The following is an 18399-nucleotide window of genomic DNA, read 5'->3' as shown; positions in this document are numbered from 1 at the left end:
TCCGAGCAAGGGAGGCAGAATTATGTTTATGACTGAGTGTCGCTTGGAGTATATGAGGTGATTTTGTGAGGGGGATGGATGCCGGAAGAGTATGGCTGACACCTAGATCACATACAAAATAACATGCTTATACCAACATGGTGGTGTTGCACAGATCAGCTGCTTAGACACCATCTTGATTTTGTAGGGCCGGTTTTGTGGCTGGCCAGGTGAAACAATATGTTTCAAGATTTTTAATTCATTGATATAGTTGCAGAACATTATTTGCTTGTTTTAAACGTCTGTAACTGAGATAAGAGAGTGGATGGAAATGGGGGGCAATGAGGCAGATTGTGCTCTCAGTTACACCCTGGGGGCTCCGCTGACATAAATGGGGGCACAGTTTCGCCTGGGTTCTGGGTTGTGTAAAGTCCTAGCTTTGTGTGTTTCCTGGTCCAGGAGATAATGCGCTAAGTGACTGCTTTGTGCACAGAGGTATGGAAAACTTTTTTTTTTTATGTTTGTCCATCCCTCCCTCCTCTTTCCATTCTATGATCCAGACACCACTAACTGTGTGGAGTTGATGACTGGCAGACTTTCCAAATGTGGTAAGAACTTCCCTTCTGCCTTCTATCCCTCCCCAGCCCCTGCTGACTCACATAATGTCCTCCTCTCCTCCCACTCCTTTTGCACATCTGCCCACCCCTTGACAACTCCCTATATCTCTCACTTACCTTCTGTACATACGCACACCTACTCCTGTTCCTCCCCATCCATACCCCTACACACAGGGCTCATCACAGTTTCACCCTGCACTGCACAAGTGTGCTTTGTTCACTTGTGAGTTTCTCCCCTCACTCTAATCCATGCCCGCTGGCATTTTTGCTTTTTCGCCTTTGACTCAGACTTCACTTTGAAGTCGCCTTTCTGTGGGTGAGGCTGTGCACCACAATCCCTGCTTTTGAGTTGCTGCCTCCTGGTTTCTCCTGCAACGGAGAGAGAATCCTACTTGAATTCCTCTCTTCATCACTCCTTCCTCCGCTCCCCCTTGTGTGTTTGGGGTAATCCCCTCTTTCTCCTGGAAGTCCACTGCATAAGACAGATCCCACATTATGGGTCAGAGCCTCAGCTGGTGTCAATCAGCATAGCTCCAGTCTGACTCTGAGGATTGATATTGCCCCTCTGGGACCAACCATAGTTTAGGCTTTTTACTAGGGATGGATTAACTTGTTTGACCTTGCTCGAGGTTCCACACATTTCATTTAAATTTAAACACACACACACAGATTTTTCCTTTCTTCCTGTGCATTTGCCCGTCCTGGTGAGAGCAGAAGTGGAAATGCCCAAATACACTGAGGTAGGTTTCTCTCTTGGTACTTCTGGCCTGAACAGAAACAGGAAGTCCTGAAATGAAAACAAGAGAGCCTCCTCTCTTTAGATGTCCAATCCAGGATGGCAGGCCTGAAACATTCAGATGTTTATCTGAACCTGAAGTCCAAACCTGTTTAGGATCTCCTCACTGAGTCAAATACAGCCAAGTAACTTCTTTAACTTCAGTGAAGTTGCTCTGAGTGGTTACAATGGAAGTAATATAGAGTTTACGGAAGTGTAGTTGAGAGCAGAATTTGGTTTGTTACCTTTTATCCGCATGATCTCTTTCCATTAAATTACAGTTTCACTGGAAGGAGTTTTTCTGTTTCTCTGAAGGGGGTTCATTTTGATTTATTATTTAAGTTCCTGGGTTATGTTGTTCCCAGTCTCCTCTTGCAGGCTCATTTATGTCCTACGCAGATCTCCAGCCTCTCCATAAAAACATCAAACAGCAAATCTCTCCTCTCCCTTAAGCAGCAGTTAGTTGCCTGGAACTGGCAGCAATATCATACAAAAATACTGAAATTCAGATTCCACTGATTGCTTGAAAGTTAATTGAACTACACAGAAAACCAGTCAGTGCTCTGCACTCTCTAAACACTGTGTCTACTGCTGTTCATCTTCTGCCCAGCCACGCCCACCAGCTGTCACAGTGTCAGCTTCAGTACTAGCAAGGGGAAAGGAGAATGGAGGAAAGGCCAGTGAAAGAGAGCATTTTGTAGGCAATGGGACACTAAAAGCAAATTAGACTCTTTTTTCCCCCCAGCTCAGGAATCCGAAAGCTCTTGTGAGAATGAGAAACACTTCGCATCATCTATAAACTATTAACTGGTGTGACTGGGACAAATTCATCCCTGATGTTACCCCTTTAACTGCTTCCTGGCCTCCTGATGTCAGTGCCCATTGGGCTGAACGGTGACTTTGTATATAGTGACTGGCACTAAAAAAGAAAGAGTTATCACTGTTCATAGTAGTGAGTAACCAGAAGCTTGCCATGGGGGCTGCATGTCTGATAATGATACAAATGCTGCTATCTCTGTCCTAAATATTTATCCTAGAAAACAGCCATCAGCTCGCTGTGATATTTCATTGTAGGAAAAAGGAAATATTTTGACTTATAATACGGTCAATATCCTTATGAGCTAAACGTTTGCTCTTTATTTTGAACCATTGATTTATGGAAAAGGGGAATTTCTCAAATCAAAGAATAATACAGTTTCTGTTGTGAATTAATACTGGTGTAATAAAAAAACCAACATTACCACGTAAAAGTTAAAACCTTCAAGTTGTAATCTGAAAAATAGCATCTAACTCAACAAATCTGTTCCTTGTGTGTATTCAGAGTCAAATCTGCTTGCTTCAGTGACAAAAATAAGCTTCATACTTATACTTTATACTCTTGTTAAGCTAGGCAGAGCCAATACAGCTATGAAAGGAACTGGATTCTGTTTCGTGTGGTGGATCGACAACAGATTGTTTACCAAGTTCCAGCCTGTTACAGCTGCCCATCCCATTGGGGAAAAAGGGGTTCCATGGATGACACTCAGAGTCTAATTTGGCCCGCAGAACCCATTTTGTTTTGTTTTTACTGACGATCATGTGCAACCTGGAAAAGCCTGGGCTCAGGTGTGAAAGGTTTTAAAAAATATATATCTTTATATTTGTAAACTGAACAGATTTGATCTGGAGCCACTGAAGCACAATAAACATAGAAATGCACCAGGTTGTTTGAGCATCAGAGTTGAACTCACTTTAACTATAGGACCATAAGTCAAGTTTTTATTCTGATGTTGCACCAGTATTAAAGCTGACTGTGAAACTGGTTTTGGTCTCCGAAGATGCCTCCTCCACTCCATTTCCAATTTTGTTGGAGTCACAAATGATCACCTTTCAGCAAGATGTTATCTGCTGGCAGGAGGCTCAGAAATGTCCCTCCGATCTAAAACTTGATTTTCCATTCCTGCCTCGGTTTGTGTGAAGTGCTTGCCATTCACCGTGTGAACTTTCTGATCTCCATACTGGACCTCTTTGCTGCTGGTTATCTCACTCTAGGGAAGGCAGTCTTTGCTCATTTTCTCTTCATGTCTCATGACTCCATAGTGAAGCCCTAAGACTACATCATGAACAGTTCCATGGCCGTGGATTGTGAGGCAACGAAGAAAGGATTATTATTTATTATCTGTATTACAGCATCAGCTAAAGGCCCAAGTCAGACCAGCACCCTATTGTGCTAGGCACTGTGCAAAAATATAGCAAGAGATATAGCCCCAAAGCGCTCATAATCTAACTTCTTTGGCACCAGGCTGTTCAGGAGCTTTCATGTCGACTCTGATACATCTTGCATTGAGTACTTGTACTGTGAAACTGTGGGCTCTGTCACCAAGAGTTAAACATGAATCATCCTGGAGTCCTTCGTTTGCCAGTGACCTTTACGGAAATGCCATAACCTCAGTAGAAGCACAGCAGCGTCCAGCTACTGGTCACATCATTCCCCCATCCCAGGCTCACTTTTATCTCTTGCTTATTTATTTCTTGTAGAGCTGGTCAGAGCTTCCTACTCAGAATAAGGAATCATGTGACCTAAAACTCAGCATCCAGGGTATCTCTATGCACAGTGAGTGATTGTACTGTAGAAAAGGCTCCTCTTTCTATCTCCTAGCGAGATGACTTGAGCTGTATACAAGTGTCAGTGGTCAGAGAGCACCATCCTGAGGAGCTGTCCGGTTTAAGCTTGATTAGACTGTAATTAGGCTCCAACTGAAGTGGGCAACTTTGTGATAGCTAATGTGGAGCCCCTCACTGTTATCTATAACCAGGAGTGCAGTGGCAGAGAATATCCTGAGCTGCAGCTCCCTTACAATGACCCTGTAGGCATTGGACAGTCGTTCTGTTCCTTATGGAAGCCCCCTGCCATTTGCTCTGCCCCCACCCCCCGAAGAGAAGGGACACAGAGGCACCAAATGTGTGCAGCTCTCCCATAGTGGAAGGCATGGCTCACCATGTTCATGCTGTGAGCAGGACAGAAGGGAACATTCAGGTTTTTGATTAAATCTGACATTTCTCGGTATCCTGCTGGCTATCAGCCATTACATATATAATTGATGCAATTGGATTGATATTGATGCAAATTGTGACCCCAACCATGGGGGAGTGGATCTCGGGGAGAAGTCCACCATAAAAGATCATAATCTAATCAGGATTTAACTATCACAAGAAACACTACAGGCCAGAGTCTCCAAAGAGCTCGGGACCAGATTTCCAAGCACTCAACACCCACAACTGGGGCCAGAGTTTCCAAAGAGCTGAGCATCCAGCAGCCCCTATGGTGACACATGGGGCCAGACTTTCAAGTCTCCAACACCGGGTGTCTTCCTCTCTTAGTAGAGCAATATGTCTGCCTGCAGAAAACTCAGCAATGTCTGTTTTGATTAGGAGTATTACCATACAATCTGCACTTTATTTATGTCAGTCAGTGCCTCTGAAGGTCCCATGTGAAAGTCGCAGCGCTGTGCTGTGCTGTGCTAAATAGGAGTGGCTTTCCTTTTCAGTGAAACACGATGTTGTTGAGATTACTTCACAGGAAATAGGAGGTCAGAGGCAAGAGGCAAGGAATGAAATTTTCACCAGTGCCACGTTGGGGACAGTTCAGGGAACTTAGAACTTGTGAGATCACAGTTGGCTGTCTGATAGGAAGGGGCGAATCCTGTTCTTAGGTGCCAATATTTTTCTGGCCCCGGGAGCATCATATGTGGACAGAAGCTGGGGATTGGGAAGCAAAGGTCTTTAAGACAATGGACAGTGGCAATGCCCGTGATGCTGGCTGTGGCCATAGCTTTAAGAAAGAACCTTTCATTAAAAGAACTCCCTGTGATGAATCTCCTGTGTTTGAAGGCCAAACCATTTGCAAAGAGGGCATCTTTCAACACCAAAAGCTTAGGCCCCTGCCCCCGACACTCTTCTGGCATGCTCTCTGCATTGCCAGCAGCTGTTCAAATGCACACACAACTCCTTCCACCGGTTCACTGTAATGTTGTGTGACAGTAGTGACTTGGCCGGTGCTAGCTCTTGGTAGTGATTTTTGTTTGCAATGATTGATTGCATGTCTCTGGCGTACAAAATGTTCCTGAAATGTAGCAGAAAAGAAAGATGCAAGAGAGCCCAGAGAGGGAAAATGTGTGCAAGAAAGGGGCAGAAATTGCCACCCGAATACATATGGCCAATTGCAAATTGTAACCTTCCCTCTTGCACGGCAGACTGAATGACTGAGGGGACTGGGCAGGAGAATGGGCTATGGAGCGTTCTAGTTTACGGGTTCAAATCCTGCCCAGGTTGGTGATGACTGAAAGTCACAATCATCAGATGGTGGTTTGGAGACCTACACAAATAGTGTGTGATGGTCTCAGTGCAGTCCTTAGCAGATAGGTGTCCGGTCTGCAAATGCTGCCTTCAACTGGGCCCATCAGCAGCGGTGTCAGCAGAGGCCAAGGCCTGAATGAGCCATGGAAACCTCTAAAAGGAGTCCTTCCAGGCCAGGCATATTGTTGGAAAAGCTGGTGTGCTTCTGTGTAAAAGTAGACATCAGTCTCCTGGATTGTCAATCCAGCTCCATTTGCTGGTGGATCTGCCTAGCACATGGAGACCAAATAGGCTAGTTCCTTTCAGGGGCACTAAATGGAAATGAAATACAGAAAGCTGCCCAAATAGATGATTTGTCAGGGCAGTAATAAAAGGGGAATGGCTTTGATGGCCACTGACACCATTTAAAAATCTAGCAAATTGTCAGCCGCATGTCTTCTGCGACGTATTTGCTACATATTCAAAAGTGGCAACCTTAAGATTTTTGCCTCTTCCCCATTCACTTGTTGATCCAAATGGAATAGAATAGGCCAAGGGGAAAAAATGTGGATAATTTCCACTGATTCTTATACGGGCCTCTAGCAAGGCAGAAAAGATAAAGGCAGGGCCTTTTGTCATCTTCCTCTAACATAGCGGGAAGCCTCAGACATCCATACAACTGAGAGAAAACACTTGTCCCCTGCTGTCTTGCTTTATTAGATTGTGAGCTCTTTGGGGCAGAGACTGTCTCTTTGTTATGTATCTCCACAGTGCCTAGTACAGTGGGGCTTTAATCCCTGACTATGGCCCCTAGGTGCTAACCTAATAATAATATTTGTGAGAGGAGGAACAAGCCACTCTTAACTCTCCCTCCCACATGATGCCAGGAATTTAGACTTCTCACTGGATATCCTCTTGGAGCAAGTCCTATAGTTTTGGTTCCTATGGTTTGAAAGGCAGGGAGTCTGCCAGCACCAAACAAGCAAACAAAAAGTAACCCTCCTCTGAACAAAGAGAGATTGAGCTTAGCAGAACAGAAAAGTTTATTTTAAGGAGCAATGGGTTACCACTCGTCAGAGAGGGCCTCAATGCTTTTTGTGCCGGGAGTTGGATCTTTGCCACATGGATCACTGAAACCATAGCTGCCGCTGAGGTACTGAAAGGAAACACTGGCAGCAAAGGCACACAGGAAGCAGTCTGAAAGGACATGAATCAGAGAGACAACCTACAGCAAGGGAAGCCAGGAAGAACACAGGTCAGGTTAACAATGGGGCTCACCGCCTTCCCAATGGAATGTAAGACCCACCTCTTCCCATTAGTTTTCCCGGAACAACCAAGCTAACGCTGTGGGGAACCAAAATCCTCTCAAGCTTTACCTCAGGGAGGCACACAGGACAGTCTTACTGACAGAATATTTGCTTTATGTGATGTTGTTTGTGCTTACTCGCCACAAGGATGAGTTTATTAAAAACACATACATTTGAAAGAGATGGCTTCAAAGGACCAGTTTCCATTTAATTCAATGGGAATTTGCCATTTGCTTCACTCAATGCAGGACTGAATCCTCCTCTCTCTTACGGTCTTATGAAGCCACAAGCTTGTAGCAGCCGTAGCAGCTTCCAAACCTTTCCTGGTGCTGCTCCAAATCCTTCCCACCTCCTTTTCGTTTCTGATAGTTCTGGCAGGAGGAGGTGAGGTTCTTTATGAGGTCAAAGCAGACACATTGTTCCTGGTGTAACCACCCGCTCTTCTTCCGTGAAGCATGTCGGCTTTGCCCAGAGTGCTTTGGCCCCGTTGGTGCCATGTCAAGCAGATTTCTTAGCAGTGGCAAATGAAATGTGGGGTCCTGAGAGGGAGTCCATGCAGCCTGTCTGGACAGGGTCTCTTCACTTGCAGGTTCTGCAGTTTCTTCCTCTTAGTGCTGGCTGCACCCAGTCCATTCACAGTTGCAGCTTCTCTTGCGGCGTTAGGCAGTCTATTCTGCACATGAATTACCCTCTGCATAAAGATATTTCTCTTTCACTCCCTCAATGCCCAGTCCCTCCATAGCTTCAGTACTTGTTTTCAAGCCTTCTCCCCTCTCCAACAGTTCTGCAACATCCACCCCTACCAACCAACTCAGAAATGCACATGCCCCAATCATGTCACCACTCAGTCTCTTCTTTCTAATGAATATAAACCTACCTCAGCTACTGTAAAAGGCAAAGGAAAGAAAGGGTTAGTGAAATGGCCTATTTTTTTTTTCAATAGCTCTCTCTGAATATCCCTAAGGATTTCTCATTTCCCATTAAAATTTTAGCTGAGAATGCTGATTATAAGAAATTCAGTAGTGATATCGGCAAAGGGGAGGTAGGCTATTAAATACTGTTGGCCCAGTAAATCTCCAGACACTAGAGAACCAGAAGGGCATGGGGGTGGGGGAGGAGTTGCATATTTTAATATGAGGATTAAAAATCCTGTATCAGGACTCACCAAATGCAGAGCATTTACATATAAAATGTACTAACATTTTATTGGTCCATTCTTGCAAATTAGACTTTTGTCTTCTGTACCTGTCTATGCAAAGAACTTAAACCTTCCCAATCCCAAGAGAACTCTGCTTATTCTGCCCTCCCCCTTCCCTCTAAGCCTGTTGAATAAACTGCTCAGCTGAATAACTAGAAGTGCCCCCCTCTCCTTCCCTCCCTACCCAGCATTTTTTTTAGTGCTCTCTTCCATTCTTTCTGTCTGCTGACTCCATTTGTGTATGAAGATGAGGCTCCAAAGCCACATAAGAACTTGCCCTGTCCACAGTCCTGCATTCAAGGCTGAGTGTTACTTGCATTCCCTGACTGTCCCCCTCCCCCCGTCCCCTGCCCCCACTTGTTTTTCCCATTGGAAGGGAGTAACCACATAGAAGTAGAGAAGAGTCTGAACAGAGCGTGTGCCTGCAAGCCATCTGGCTAGGACAACTTCACTGAGCCTTAGAGAGGGGCCTCAGTAAAAATCCTATAGCTGAAACCTCCATCCCCCTGGACTCTGGGGAGATTTCAGAATCCAAACTGGAATTTGTGTGAAATTCATGGCTTGTCCCATCTCAGCCACAAAACTGGGATCCAGGTTTCAAATTTCCCCCAAATCTGAAGGTGTTTGGTGTTGGAGTCTGAGGTTTTGGTGTGGGCCATTTCTAAGACTAAGGGCTGGTCTACACTGGGGGGGGGGATCAATCCAAGATACGCAACTTCAGCTACGCGAAGTATCTTGGATCGAATTACCTGGGGTCCAGACGGCGCAGGATCGATGGCCATGGCTCCCCCATTGACTGCGCTACTGCCACTCGCTCTGGTGGAGTTCCGGAGTTGACGGTGAGCGCGTTCGGGGATCGATATATCGCGTCTTAACAATACGCGATATATCGATCCCGGATAAATCAATTGCTACCCGCCGATACGGCGGGTAGTGAAGACGTACCCTGAGTCAGGTAGCTAGGTCACACTGTCCAGTAGCTAATGGTGGCTTGGTCATGACAGCTGTGTTCAGTGCACAGAACCAGCACCTGCACTTAGTTAAACACTATACTACTTACCAGACACAACCAGGCCTATAGTTATGCAGGTAAATGAGGGCTCCTTACATAATACTTGTGCCTTGTAAAGTGAGGTAATCCCAAAATTAGAGCGACAAGGTGGGTGAGGTACTATCTTTTTTTGGACCAACTTTTTTTGGTGAGAGAGAAGCTCTCCTGCTGATAAAGCGCTGTCTACACAGGGGGGTTAGGTCTGTATAACTACATTGCTCAGGGGTGTAGAGAAGAGTGTCGTTCCATTGTACAACGTGGATATGGGACAATGACACTTCATACACCGGAGCATCATGTGGCAATGATAATAAAACGTATCTAGGGTGTTATAAAAAGGGGAAATGGCAGCCAAAGAGATTTTTGCAGTGACATGAAAGGCTGTGTTCTGACAGATGCGCAGCACCCAATCTGCGCCAGAGCTTGCCCCAATCTCGTGGCTAAATTCATCAAAGTTTCCTAATGCTGTTTTCTATTAGCGTATGACCCTGCAATTCCTTTGGCTTCCAGCTCCATAATAGCGAAGCGCATTGACTGTTTTAAAGAGGGTGGAGTGCAGATACTAGTTCTTGCTTTGTGGTCCCACCAGGTGAAATCCCAGCCAGAAACCACATGTGCACAGGAGCCTGGTCCTGCAATCTGCTGAGCATTCTCAACTCCTGCTGTTGTCATCAAGGATTGAAGGTGCTCAGAACCTTGCAGAATCACAGCCTCACACATACTAGCTGAGGTTTGCTCCCTTGTATCCCAGCCCTACTCACTTCTCAAATGCTCGTATTCCCCTGGAATGCATAGTTGTTCCAGACCAAGTGACTGGCTGAAGGTGGATAGGTGGGCGTTCAGGGAGTGACCAGTCAGCGTAACTAAAGGAAGGAAGAAAAGCATAATGTCTAACACAGAACTTGCTAAGGCTGCAAGGCAAAGTTGATCATGCATTAATGCCCCACCTTTATCAATGCAGTTACACAGGAACTGCATCCCCTGAGGGTTACAGTCCACTCATAGGGTTGCCAAGTAATTCCAAACAAATCATATAGCTGTTTCCACAACATGGTGCTGCGTGCCAGGCTCACGTAGCCATGGAGTTCCCCTGCTAGGTAGGATCTCTGCTCCCAAGCACATGGTATGCAAGTAGGACACCTCCTTGGCATGTTTTGCTCCCAGCCTCTTCACTGCCAGAGGTGTCCCATCCTAACACTCTTCCTCTTGCTGCTCATTCTCTTCATCCTCCACACACCCCCATGCACGTGGCTCTGGATCTCTCATCACGTTCTTCTTGTTAAAAATCCCATTGTTCATTTGTTTGTTTGTTCTCTCTCTCTCTCTCTCTTTCTTTTTCTTTTTCTCTGGTTTTTTTTTTTTTTTTTTTTTTTTTTTTTTTTTTTTTGTCTCTTCTGTTTTGTGTACCCAGGCAGCCCATTGAGTAACTTCTTTGACGTAATTAAACAACTTTTTTCAGACGAGAAGAACGGGCAGGTGAGCCATCCCCCCGGCACGCCAACCAAGCATAGCGCAAACAGCAAGCGGAGCGATTCCGATGCTAATGACTATGGGTCTAGAGGAGACAATAAGTACCCCGCTGGCAAAGACAAGTCAAAGATGGTCTCATCAGTCGGCCTACAAGACCAACCTTAAATAAATACCTTTAAAAAAATTAAATAACTTAAAAAACAAAAAGCAAGAAAAAATCAAAGAATATTCCTTAGCAAGCTAGCCTCTAAACTAGAAGGATGTATATACCTTTCCACAACAGTACAAAACTGTCTATAGACAAATTTTGTAAGAAGGAATGACTGTATATATATACATATATATATTTATATATGATATATAATATATATCTCAGAAACAAACACACACAAAAAGAAAGAAAGAAAAAGAAAGAAAGACAAGGTAGCACAGATGACAAAACCCAGTTCACCAGATCTTGGGTTGTGGCTTTTTTGGTTTTGGTTTTTTGTTTTGACATCTCCCTGTATTTTGATTATTATTTTTATTTTTTCCCCTCCTGATGTTTTGTTGGGTTTTTTAAATTATTATTTTTGTTTCTTGTTCTGTTCTTGCTCTCTCTGTTTCTGACGACACCACTTGTTTCCGCTCTGCTACCAGGAATTATCCCGAAAAGTTAACATGTCAGCCACGGCTTCACCTTCTGTGCTCTGCGGACACTTGTTGACGGAAGGAAACCGATGTAGACTGTCCAAGGACCAGTCCTGTTTGAGGTTCCCAGCCTCCCCCTCTGCCCCCAGGAAATGGGTTTCTCCCCCACCTCCTCCCAAACACCTCCCCAACACACACTTTTTCTCTTTTTCTTTTTGGTGCTCCACGAGGGAGATCTGCTCAGTAATGGGATTGCACAACCTGGGCTGGAAGCAGGTTGCAATTGTTGGAGCGACACCATTGTCCTTGACAACATTCGTCTGTGCAGGTGAACTCAGACTGGCAGGGGGAGGGGGACAAGAAACAAGGGGAAATGTAACAATGAAACCAGGGAGCACTCTCAGCCAAAACCACCAAGGAGTGAGTAAAAGCAAAGCATCGAACCAAGACAATATCGGGGAGTTTCACTGTGGGATTTTCTCCAACTCCTTTTTCCTCCTTGTCCCCACCCTTTCCTTTTTCTTTTTTTTTTTAATTGTGTTTGTTTTTTATACTCTTATCATTTTGCTTTTCGACCTGCTGGAGGGGGAGGGAATCCTCTCGTGGGGGTTGGGGGAATGAACAAACACAAAAACAAACAAACATTCAAACTTAGGGAAAAGGCAACATACGGCAGCAAAAGAGGCGGGAAAGGATTCTGCCTAGCTGAGAACAGTCTCTCTTGCCACCAACTGCCGTTGCCGCTGCTGCTGCTGCTCCTTCTTCATCTTCCTCCCCACTCTTCAACTCCCGCCTACCACACTGCCGTGTTGGGACCTTCTTCCACCATCTGGATCCTCCAACACACCCTGCATTTGGATGCAATTGTCGTGTCGCTCGTGCTGCATCAATATCAGTATTATTATTTATTTGTTGGTTTTTATTTATTTATTTATTTGATTTATTGGGTTTTTCAACAAACAGAAGAAGAAGAAAAGAGGGTAATTTTGGTTTTTTTCCATGAGTGTGCATGTGCATACCACTGGCACTTCGTTCATCTGAGTGAGACGAGGAGTCAGTGCTATGGGCAAGTGAATCACGAAGCTACTGTAAACTTTAAAAATTACTGCAAGATATTTTTATAAACCTTTTTTTTTTTTTGACGGGGCTGGTGGGTGGGAGCGGGTGGGCAAGGACTGTTTTTTGTGTTTAAGTTATTATTAGGTCTTGGTTATTTATATATACATATATATATTTAAAAAATTAAGCTGTTAGATATATCTTCTGTTAATTACTGTGTAGAGGCGACACTGATTCCTATTTATTTTGGGGAGAGGGGGAAAAAAGGTAGAAAAAACCTTAAATGGTCCTGTTGCGAACTTGACATTTGTATTTTATTTTTTTGGTCTTTTTGCCCTGAGAGCTACACGACCAAGTGTAATTTATTCTGGCCCAAGTTCAAAGGTTAAAACAAACAAACACGGTTGTAAACGTCAAAGACAAAAAATCACAATGAGAAACACTTCTTTACTGAGGTTTTAAGAATGTAGGGTTAGCATTAGAGTGCACTTCTCTTATGACCTTCAATTGCTGTTTGTTGGGTTCCTCTGGGTGTATGTTGTACTACAAGAATTTTTATTTTTTTTTTAAATGATAACATTGGACAGTTTCTCTCTTTTTGTTGTTGTTGTTGTTGTTTACTTTGTCGCCCCCCCCCCCATCCTTCGACCGGTTTCACTTGTACATAGGTTTGAAATTTAAAAAAAAAATAAGTAAGGCACAATTGGGATGGTAACCTTTAACCCTTGAGCTTTCCTTGTCCCCCAAATGGAAGAGATTTATTTTATTTATTTTTGGGTTGTTTTTAATTTATTATTTTTTCCTATTCTTAAAATTGTATTGCTGTGTGCATGTCAGATGCCGTGGGGGTGATGGCTGGGGATGGGGGGAGGCCAGGGTGCAAGAGGGGGGGCAGTTTTAATTGCATGACATTGCTGTAAATTAGTCTCTTTTGCTTTCGTTGTCTTTCCTGCCTCTGCCCTCTCTCTCTGCCCCTCCTCCAGGATCTCCTGCAACCACCTCCATCCTCTTTTCCCTCTTTTCTCTCTGTGTATAGATTTTTGATGCTTCTGTTACATTGTACCTCTACAAAAGGCTGGGATTTCGATACAAAATAATAATAATAATTTACAAAAAAAAAAAACCTATATCAGCAAAACCCATGCGGTACAAGCAGGAAGGGGATTACTTACACAAGATATAAGAATAAACGAAAGCAATACCTCTTGTTATCCTTCCGATTTTGTACTTTAACGACACACATGCGCGCACACACACACACACACTCACAGAAACCAACTGACATTATTTAACAGTTTAAAATGGACAAAAAATCTGATGTATCCCTTGTTAAATAACTGTGAGCAACTTTAGTTCAAAAAACAATAAATTCATTCAGTAAAGACACTAGCTCTTGAGTGTCCTGTTTATGTCTACGGTGGAGAATCCATCCCTCTGCCTGCCAGCCCTGGACTCAGGTAAGTACTGTGCAGAGGCTTTTCAAACCTAGACAGAGAAGTGTGGCTTGCACTTATCCAACTCTCCTCCTAATCATGAATTTAAACAGGTTTGTTACAATTTAGTGATTTATGTTTTGCCTGACCAAGCAGAATCCTGCATCCACCCAGCAGGGCAAGGACAAACAACCAGAGTAGTTGAACCATATGTATCTGTTTCTTATGTTAACACACTTGCAAATGGTGGATATGAATTAGAGACCAGCACAAACCAAAACCCCAATCTTCAGGAGTGTCTGTTCATTCTGGGCACCTCAATTTTTGGCTGGCCATCTCGAGTTACCTAGATGTGAGTTTATCAAAGGTGCCAAGCAGTGCACCCACCGTTCTCACTGGAGTTTGTCTGGAGTTGCCAGGGCTCAGCATTTCTGAATATCAGGCCAGAAAATAGAGGCACCCAAAATGAATGGACACTATTGAAAATGTTGACCTTTCATGCAATGATCTCAAATCACTTTACCAAGGCGCTGTAGATATCACTATCGCTATGTTAAGGATAGAGAAAATGAGCAGAAATTGTGACATCAGCTGTAACACACACTGCAACAGTGGCAGTGGTGAAAATAGGAACCAGGTTTCCTGACTTCCAGTCCGTTGGACCCTACTGCTACTTTATTAGGACATCTTCCAGGGAACTAAGTTAGCGTGATGAGAGTTCATAGGGATAACTGCTGTTCAATGGGGCTAGTATTCGTATTCATTCTGCATAAGGGAGATGTATTTGCTTGGTGCCATGGGGTTTAGGGGTGTTTAACCAGCTGTTGAATAGGTGTGAAATTCTGCTCTTTACATAAGCAGGTCACCAAAGGAAAAACTGAAAGAAGACTAATGAATATGAAGTGCACTGAATGCCGTTTTTTACCTTTGCATGATTATTGAATATGGTGTTTTGATTCGTTTTGAGGCTTTTCCATGGCCTTTTCATGGGAACAGTCAGTTATCGATCTGATGGTAGGCTGCTCCCTGGAAATCCCAAATAAGGATTTGACGGTCTCCCTACTATGCCAAGTCCTGTGGATTACAGGGCCTCCTGTTCTTCAGTGTCTTTCCTACAGTAGGGACATAAACCACTGGGTATTGCACCTTGAGCTTCGCAGGTCTCTTCAGTGCATTTCATAAGCACCCAACAGCCATGCCAGCAGCGCTGCTGGTAGCAGTTTGTTGCAATGCCTGCAGCAGGTGGATGCTTTGCAGTGGGAAGCAGGATCTAGTCTGCCTTGGGGACTCGTACTGCACAGCGGCCTCCTGTGTTGCTAGTCATGGGTGGCTGGTGAGGTGGCTACAGTACAAAACCCTAACGAGTTTTGCATGGGGTGGGTGTCTGCCACCCCCAGCCCTGCCACTTCCCCCCCAATTCCTTTAGTTCTTAAACAAACCACCCGCCTGCTCCCCCCAGCAGCACAGCGAGGTGGGCTCGGGCCAGGGGTGGGAGGGAGGAGTTGGCTGGGCCTGCGGTGCGGCGTACACGGAGCAATCACAAGGGGCCTGGAGGGCTACAAGCACTTTCTTGCCTCCCCCAGGTGAGGCACGTGTTCGTGAGCCACCCTCGGCTCCAGGCCACATGGGGCCAGCCCTGGCGTGTGAGCGCAGTGCAGAGCCCTGCCCCCAGCCCAGGATCTGCATGAGGGTGAGTTAGCCTGGGCGTGAAAGGGAGGAGCAGGTAGAGACTGGCGACTGGGGAGGCCAGTGACCTGGTAATGGGGAGGGGGGAGAAGAAAGGGGTGTGTGACCTGCTCAGGAGAGTGGGGATTGAGGAGCTGTGGGGGGGAGGGATTTGGGTGCATAGGTGCTGCTGCACCCCCTTGAAGTGGTTCCCATCATATAGGATTTAGCGTTTGGTTCAATGGCTTTCCACACCCCCGCTATACAAATTGTTCCAGCACCCCTGCACAGGTGGGGGTGGCATGTGACTTGGGGAGCCAGGACCTGATATGGTTGTGGGGGGGGGGCTTTGACTTGGCAAAGAAAACAGGAGTGTGAGGGTGCCTGGGACCTGGCAAGGGGGGGAGGGTGGCTGTGACATGCTGAGGAGACTGGGGCTGCAGGAGGAAAACACAGGGGTGCATGTTTGGCCTGTGACTCCACAGCTGAGGGCTGGTGGGGAACAGAACATTGGAGCCACTAGTGTCCCTTCAGGTGGGAAGGGGCAGCATGGAGAAGAGTCGGGGGCAGTGTCCTCACGAGCAGGAGGAGCCGTGGGCAAGGGAAAAGAGTCACAAGTAGGTTAGTTGCTGGATTTTATGGGGGAAGGATGAGTCAGAGCTGCCTTTGAATGAGGGGGTCATCATGATTTTTTTGGGGGGGGGGAAGGAGGGATGGCTAATTGGCAGCCCCAACCTTGCCATTTTTTAGGGGCACCAGCTCCCCACTGACATGGTGAACCCAGGCCACCAGGGATGGAGCAGCCAGCAGCTGAACCTGTGGGATGAATCCTTTAATCAACATTAGGCCAGGCCATATGTGTGGCTGGCTGGTTCTTGTTCACATGGTTCATGCTCTGGGCCTATATGGGGTCAGGAAGAAATTTCCCCCAGGTAAGACTTGAAATGAACTTGGGTTTTGGGGGGGTTTTTTTGCCTTCCTTTGCAGCGTGTGGGCACAGGTCTCTTGCCAGGATTAAAAGGGTATATTGCACTTAATCATTTCCCTGCCACACATTGCAGGGACCTCCGGCATCGGTGCGCCCAGTCCCTCCTATTCTCTGCCTGTAGCACATACTAGTCTTATCTCCTATGGGCTATAATACTTTGGTCTAATGTTGGTTGTTGGGTTCGGTGTGCGTGTGCTGGGTGGTGGTGGTGGCCTGTGAGGTACAGGAGACAAGAGTAGATGATCTGGTTCTCCCGTCTCTATGACTCTCAGTGCTAGCCAGGGCACAAGAGGATGCAAAAGGGGGAAGGATAGTTTACATCACTCTCTATTTCCCAAGCTAAATATTGTGTCCGATACCTAGAAAATCCCATGGAGTGGAAAACCATTGTTGTATGTTAATCTTGGTGGTATGGGTTGAGAAGCTAAATCTGCAACAAATTGGTTTACAGAGAGTATGACCTAAAAAAAAGGCAAATGTCAGCACTCACCTCCAGAGGGTTGTTGGGGAGGGTGAAAATAATGGGGTATGTAAGTCTGCTCAGCCCATTTCGTGCTAAACATGCCAGTTCGACATCCATGTGTCAGTCAGAAGATACCATGTGCCGGGGCTCTCCAACCTAGTCTTATTGATGGCTACATCTCATGGACCCCACCCCTCATAAAACCATCTTATGGCCATCACAGCTGTTGCTTATTTGGAGAGGTGAGATGAGAAAAGTATTAAGTTAATTGTAACTGTTCTGCTGATGGCTCCAGTCCAAGAGGTGAGTTTTTGCTTTCTCTCCTGCAGAATGAACAGCTAAGCTGTCATCTTTTCCATCTCTCCAGCTGCTTTAACACAGATTCAGGCTCAGGGAAGAGCTGCTTGAATATCTGTAGAAGAAGCTGGAAGTGAGGAGTTGTAGCCAGCATCATATGACCTGCCAGCTCTTTGCAGACCACCAGAAAGTATTCTGCACACTAACAGTGGTCCGGAGACCATGGTTTCAGAACCACTGCCACTGCATCTCCTGCAAGGCAATTGCTGTATGAATGGGATGGAGGATTGCATCCATACTGGTAGCAAAAGATATTTCTCAGAGTCAGAGAGGGTTATGTTACTATAGCAGACACCATCTCCTGAGGTTGTCTTGTTAAAATTTGTAGCACGTGGTATTTTACAAGGAAGATGCTCACATTAAGTCTCTGGAGTGGATAGCATCATGGTTGGGGTGAGACTAACGCTGGTAAGCTATTCAAGCTTTGTGGGGCAGGACAGAGAGAAAATCTTTAAAAGGCGGCACTTTTTGAGGGTCATAGTAATGTCAGTGGAGAAAGGCATCTTCAGAGTGTCATGTTAAAGTCAATAGCAGGCTTAGTTTCCTAGGATGATGTGTTTGTGGTCAGCGGCATCTCTGTGGGGAAGACTTTTGGTGAACATCTACTGCAGAAGGTGGAATGTGTAGACTTCTGCTGCAGATGACATCCCCTGTAGACGTCACACTATACAGCATCTCCTGGGATGAAGGGTCATCCCAAGGTCATAGCACTTGGTGTTTATGGTGATGTCTGATGCTTATGTTCAAACAAAAATATAATCTCAGGAAAAGTCACTGCTGTGTTAGAAAAGGTTTTTGCAGACCTCTCAGGCTGTTAGGGCCCAAAGGTGGGGTGGAATGTGTGACAAAGGCCCAAAACGAGGGTCCCAAAACAATCATTCATGCAGAGAACTTGAATTGTGGAATTCAATCTCTTAGTTTTAATGATGCTTTTTATAACTAATGAGGCTTTTCTATAACTTTCTGTAAGTTCATGATTCTGCATTTCTGATCTAAATAATTTTCAGTTACAAAAGTGACAGGAGATGCCAGATTGGTGTGGAGTGTAGATGATTGGTGCCTACAATGAGGGACATTTGAGAAACTTTGATCA

The 18399-nt window shown here is 45.3% G+C and overlaps 1 protein-coding gene across 6 annotated transcripts in view; it reads left to right on the top strand.

Annotated features, from left to right (window-relative positions):
- The window catches only part of BRSK2 (BR serine/threonine kinase 2), a 457676-nt gene extending 443887 nt beyond the window's left edge, over positions 1–13789 (top strand). Inside the window, exons 19-20 of one of the 6 annotated variants that reach the window (XM_034770315.1) lie at positions 540–587; positions 10701–13789. In XM_034770315.1, the coding sequence (XP_034626206.1) occupies positions 540–587; positions 10701–10876 (224 nt within the window). In that variant the 3' untranslated portion in view covers positions 10877–13789. Of the gene's footprint in view, positions 1–539; positions 2633–10652 lie in introns of those variants that run through there. The other 5 variants (XM_034770313.1, XM_034770318.1, XM_034770317.1 and 2 more) reach the window with 5 other exon arrangements.
- Positions 13790–18399: the final 4610 nt, after the last annotated feature.

Source organism: Trachemys scripta, chromosome 4 (assembly GCF_013100865.1).
Source record: "Trachemys scripta elegans isolate TJP31775 chromosome 4, CAS_Tse_1.0, whole genome shotgun sequence".
Lineage (NCBI taxonomy): Eukaryota > Metazoa > Chordata > Testudines > Emydidae > Trachemys > Trachemys scripta.
This window is presented reverse-complemented; position numbering and strand designations above follow the sequence as displayed.